Source organism: Drosophila elegans, unplaced genomic scaffold (assembly GCF_018152505.1).
Source record: "Drosophila elegans isolate 14027-0461.03 unplaced genomic scaffold, ASM1815250v1 contig_183, whole genome shotgun sequence".
Taxonomy (NCBI): Eukaryota; Metazoa; Arthropoda; class Insecta; order Diptera; family Drosophilidae; genus Drosophila; species Drosophila elegans.
In genome coordinates, this window is record NW_024545550.1 from 1606524 (window position 1) to 1612466 (window position 5943).

General features: G+C 43.8%; 1 protein-coding gene across 1 annotated transcript; it reads right to left on the bottom strand.

Moving 5' to 3' along the window:
• Window positions 1–329: 329 nt before the first annotated feature.
• LOC108149691 (protein phyllopod) lies at window positions 330–5735 on the bottom strand. Its single transcript, XM_017277457.1, has 2 exons — window positions 5337–5735; window positions 330–1766 (listed from the first exon to the last, which is right to left on the bottom strand). The coding sequence occupies exons 1-2, from the start codon at window positions 5523–5525 to the stop codon at window positions 729–731; spliced, it is 1227 nt and encodes a 408-aa protein (XP_017132946.1). The 5' UTR covers window positions 5526–5735; the 3' UTR covers window positions 330–728.
• Window positions 5736–5943: the final 208 nt, after the last annotated feature.

The window sequence follows — 5943 nt, forward strand, 5'->3', positions numbered from 1 at the left end:
CTTAAGTTAATTTTTTGCACGCATAAAGGAAAACAATTGATCATTTAATACAAATATTTACTAACCATTAATAGTGGGCAACTTAGCATACTTTTCGGCGCCAGAATTAAAATGAATTCCCAGTGTCAAACGAAATGGCGCAAATATAAAAGCATACTTTTCGGCATCGGACTTTAAATAAGTTGGCAGTTCCAAACAGTTGGCGGTAAAATATAAACTGAATTACATACAAAAGCTTCAAAGGCTTCAACGTAATTACAAAAAGAACCTAAATCTAAACATTCACTAGAAAACAAATAAATAAAAAACCAATTTTGAGTATATTTGGATTGCTTTTGTGCTATTTTTATTCGCTTGTTATTTTGTAATACTTTTGTCTTTTGGAGCAAACAAACAAATTCAACTACATTGGCTTGGCTCGAGGGGAGTTTTGTGTTTTGTGGTTTTTTTTCGATTTGGGTTTAAGGGGGAGTTGCCTATGACTAAAATGTATATTTTAAATATAGCTTTCCACATCCGTTAACTTAACATTCTTAGGTCTTTTGTTTGTGTTTGTTTGTGTATTTTTTTGTTTGTCCGCTAATTAATTAAGGTATTTGACTAACAATTAAAATGTAATCGAGGTACTATTAAATTAGACATTCGCTAATGCTCATAATTTGCTTTTGTTTTGTGCATGCAATTTGACTATTCTTGTGATTTGTGACCGTAACTTGGACCCTTCGCATTTAGACCAGGCTAATGCTGAGGCCCATGGGTAATCGCAGGCCGGCAAGTTGGAGCGAAGCTTGGTGGGAATCTTGATGGCTGCTGCCTGCTTTGCGGTGGCTCTGCGGTTCTACTGGCGCTTCCGCTTCCTCTTCCGCTTGGTCGTCCTCCTCCAGCTCCAGCTCCATTTCCTCAGCCCGTCCGTTTTCTTTGTCATCCTGGTGGGTAACCTGATAGCCGAGGCAGCGTCGCGCTTTGGTGGTTGGCAGGACTTCGGATATGGCACTATCGAATTGCAGCAGTATCTCATCTTCATCGAGGTGCCGCGTCCAGCGCGGTCTCGGTTTGAGGGGACTCATGATCTGCGGGGGTCGCGACGACACATTCGTGGTGGAGGAGGTGGTGGCGGTGGCTGATTCTGCTGAAGATGCGGGCGGTGCCTCCCTGCTCAGAGTGGTCCCCAGTCGCCGGAACATGGCCACTACCTTGCCATCCACACTGGGCTGCGGGAATCTTTGGTTAGTGGGTGCGGGACATGCAGTGGGTGCGGGTGCGGATGTGGGTGTGGCTGCCAGAGTCACCTCCTTGACCAGGCTCTCCGCCGGTTTCCGTCGCGGCGCCACACACTCCACCTTGCAGATCACATTGCTACGGCGCTGACCCTGTCTTAGGTACACCAACACCGACTGCTGACTGCGCTTCTTGGGACTCCGCCGCAGGCTCTCCATACAGCATTGTCGCAGCACTCGGCTCATCCGGCTGACAGAGGCACTGCGTCGGCTGGTCCTTCGCTTCGAGTAGGTAATGGGTGCGGGTGTGGGATTGACGGGCACTTGGGGCTGCGGCTGCGGCTGCGACTGGGGCTGGACGCGCACCTGGGGCCGGACCATCGCCACCGGACGCAGCTTGGTCCGCTCCTGCTGCAGCACACTGTTGCCCATGTGCGAAGGACTTTGGCTCTGGCTTTCGGCCTCATTGCTGTTGACCGCCTGCAGGGAATGCCAGTTGATTAGCCAGTTGTTGCAGCTGAAGCAGAGGAACTTGTCCTCGTTCAAGGGCTGTAAGTGAAGAGAGAAATAAATAGATGAGTATACGAGGCTCAAAGATGGGTATATATTTCATTAAGTTATTCTTATTTATAACGATAAATCTAACCGTTTTCCAGGGACGCTAATATGAATCTTTAAAGTCAACATAAATACTTAAATACTATATTTTATGCATAATGCATTTAATTTCAATAACATTCCTTTAATGTTTCACATTTTAGGATCCAGAGAAATATTTTAGATTTTTTTTTAAATCTATATTAGAGATAGATTTTATTTCTTACAAAGTGTGAATCCTGCTGACTTTGGACTTATAGCACAATGTGTGTTACAATTTAAAGGCATACAAGTTACAAGGCTTATCATTGCCTTAAACTACCAGACTTTATTGTATCTTTTGAAACTATTCAAACAGTTGATTAGTTTTAATGGTAGAGAGTAAGAGAAGCTATTGAGAAAAGGTAACTATCGAAAGCAATTAGTTTATCCCTATAGGTCTGTCACCGTTAGGATCATTAGGACTCAGTAACTACCTTAGAATGAAATGTGACCCCAATTCGATGGCATGTCCTGCAATCTCAAGCCAGGCATGACCACAGAATAAACCTCTTGAAAATTACGATACGCCTATGCACTTAGTGATCGCTCTCGGTTGCCACCCGAACGACCACTAATGAGCATCGAACCGAAGGTGCAAAAAAAAAAGGCATAACAATCCCAAAAGCAACTGCCAGACGGCCCGAGCATATTAATTACCCGAGCGGAGCTCAGCATTCCTGGGGTATCAATAATTTCGTGCACCTGCCAACGAAAACTAAGCGCCCAAGAGCAAAGGCAGCTGGCCCAAACGCAGCGAAAACCAGTCAAAAGCCAAAGGGACATTCGGTTAGTTCGAACCTCGCAGCAAACTCGTTTTGGCCAAAGGCCACGCGCCCTATTCAAGCGGAGTGGTGGAACCGAAGCGGGGAACTGGGTTAAAACCCAACTATGACGGATATTAGGCACGCGCATGCGCGACAGCTGCTCCGGGAATTAGATAAAGGTGATCACAGGAGGAGGAGGAGGGGCACCATAAGGATCGGTTGGCGGAAGGGGAAGGGGAAGGGGAAGGGGAAGGGGAAGGGTAGCCAGGATCAGGAGCGATTGTGGCTGCCTGTTTACCTTTTGCCTCGGCGCTGAAAAGGTGTGCTCCAAGGGCCATGTGTAAACGGTATAATAATGCAAATTGCAGGCCAGGTGCAAAGCAGACAGAGAACCACACACACGCACTTACACTGACAGAAATTGTGAAGCTCTCCATAGATCTGTGGGCTTTATTACCCAGAGTATATGATTATTACCCTATATATATTACAAAACTTTATGAAACTTTTATATGTATAATTTATTTTAATTAAATATTTTATAACTTTAAAGGTTTAAAGTTTATTATTTTTCCTATGTGTATAAAAGAAGGAGGCCGGGAGGCAGTCTGCTAAATTGATTGCAACTGGAGCTTATGGCACTGTCATTGAAGGCTTTATTTTGTTCAGAACTTGCGAGGGTGTCATTTCAGTAGGGGGTGATCGGTTGCCATGCTACGATCGCGGCAGGTGGTATATATGTACCGTATAGGGTTTCGCAATAACGGTTCAAAGTAAATTCTAACGATCCTAGGGGAGTGAAAACATATAGGGTGAACTTCGTGGGTCAGTTGTGGTGGGGTAAACCGAGGGGTTTTATTGTTATGAAATTGAATAGCGTGCGGCTGCAGTATTTCGTAATTAAATTGATTGCTTTTCCAGCAATTAAAGTTTAGCAATTATGAGTCCTTGTACAACAGAATTGTGTACAACAACATCTGCTCTTAAGGAATAATACATACGAAATTAAACTAAAATTCTTTTAATATTTTTATAAAGTGTGTTGGCAACCACTTAACATTGTATATGTTTTGATAAGGCTTCATTTCACTCTACTTACAGTATCTTTCTACAATTGCCTGACCCATTTTTGCTTTCTAATCCAATAGCAAAGAAACCTTAGAACGAACATTCCCCAAAAATAAATAAACCATAAGAAGACCTTTAAATTAGAGTCTTGTCTAGTTCTTGTCCTTTGTTTCGGCACTTCAAGGACTTCTGCTGGAAAATTCACAGACTCAAAATCTCTCATACCTCATTTTCTAAGGGTAGATCTTTTGTTTGGATTTGCGCACTTTAAGAAACCGGATTTTCTGTTTTAAGGTTTTTTTGGCATTGTTTAGGGGTTCCACCACCATAGTTCGCTCTAACGAAAATCCCTCTACCTTGAGTACAATAAACTGTGAACTCCGATCCCAGGTATTCAATAGTTGTTATGCGAAAAAAAACTCACACAAAATCAGAAGAAGGTATGAAGAGCTGATAAAGCAGCAGCAGCAGCAGCAGAAAAGCATGGAAAGGGAACCCTGATGGGTTGGATTTTGAGTGCCAAGCGGCAAATACAGCTGTCGTTTGGGATATGGAAAAAAGAGGAAAAAAGAGAGGGTGAAGAGTGTATGGAAGGTTCGTTCACTGCCCGCAGAAATTGGAGCAATCTCGGCTCCTCAACGAATCCACCGCACATCTGCCCTTCGAGCAGGTTTGTGGTACAGGTAGTCAGCGAAGTGAAGTGGAGGTGGAGTGCCGGTAATCCGAGACCCGAAACTCACTTCCACAGAAAACAAACGCAGGATCTCTCGGCCAGGATCGATTTCCCTGGTCATCTTCCGCTGTCGCATTTCCCACACACCGCACCATGCATATTAGAACAAGCTGTTGGAAATTATAGGAAAAGGATCGAACTAAGTGGCGGCGCATATGCAAAGTGTCCAATTACCGATTTTAGTCAGGGAAATGCATCAGCTGCTTCGAGACAGGATATGCAGTTCACAGGGCAAAGAAAAAGGGCATAAAAAATATGACATCTTTTTCCAGAATAGCTAACAATTTATTTTACTGCATTTAAAAAAAAAACATCAAAGATTTTTGTACATTCTTGATTGAAATATTAGTGGTTTGGTTCCATTGAGTTGCACAAAATATATTATAAATATTATAAGGTATGTATTTTGTAAGGCATATTTAAGGAGTTTCAAATTGAAAAGTACATAGAAAACTAAGCTCAAAAGTTATTATAAGTAGGCAAAGTTTCAACACATTAAATCATTACTTATGAGTTAATTAATTTTAAATTCAAAGCTTTACAATACAATGTAATTTTCTTGAAACTAATCTGAGGAAAATTGTAAATAAAAAATTAACAATTGAGGCGGATCATTTTTTCTCTGTGTGAGATGCTGTGGGAGTGTTACCTTTACCTGTCTAAAAAAAACCCGCCACTCCTCGCCTGGAACCCTTCTTTTTTCCGCCCTGCGAAGTTCATCCCCTTTTAACCCAAAAACACACACGGATACACGCGCACGGTAAGTAAAACTTTGGCCGAAGGACGTTGTGGCGTTGCATGACTCATCCGCCGAGTTGCCCCAATATCGATTTTTACTTTTTATTCGCCCACACCACACACCCCACACATCCCCACCGCCCAGTTGTAAGATGGTCCTTGATGAAAAATCCATACCTGAAACTTGAATTTCGCCTGGATTAGCTGGACGATATTGGGTCCGGAGCGGGGCTCGTAGATATTGATCGTCTGGTTGGTGTGGCAGCCGCAGATGAGGCAGGTGCGTTTCAGGTATTCCGAGGAGGCTGCGGCGGCGGCCACGGCGGCCGAGGGATCCGCCTGCTGCTGCTGATTATTGGCAGACATCCTGGCGATTTTTCCCAGCCTCTGACGTCACCAACGGTCGGCACTAACTTTCTGATTTTCGCCTCTGGCACTCGTATTTTATATTTGGGGTGGCGCGAAAAAGTGGCAAACAACAAATGCGAAACGGCAGGCGGCGTGCGCGAGCAAGCGAGAGCGGTAGTTGGATAGAGAGCGGGACAGCGAGCTACGGAGCGGCACGTCCTTCGCGTTGCACGCACAAATTTCGAATGAGCCTGGCTTGTCCTCTTGCTCTTTGCCTTTGCCTTTCAAAATGTGTGTGTGGCCTGCCGGACTGGTGAAAAGAGAACGAGTAGGAACGACGGGTTGCCGGATCAGAAAAAAAAGAATCCTAAGGCAAGATGCACTTACAATTTAAATACTATGTAATATGTTATTGACAAATATTTAAAATTTTTAC

Coding starts and splice junctions, on each gene's coding strand:
- LOC108149691 (XM_017277457.1), bottom strand. CDS start 5,525: ATGTCTGCCAATAATCAGCAGCAGCAGGCGGATCCCTCGGCCGCCGTG. Junction 1,767..5,336: donor AGGCGAAATTCAAGTTTCAG/GTATGGATTTTT, acceptor CTTCACTTACAG/CCCTTGAACGAGGACAAGTT.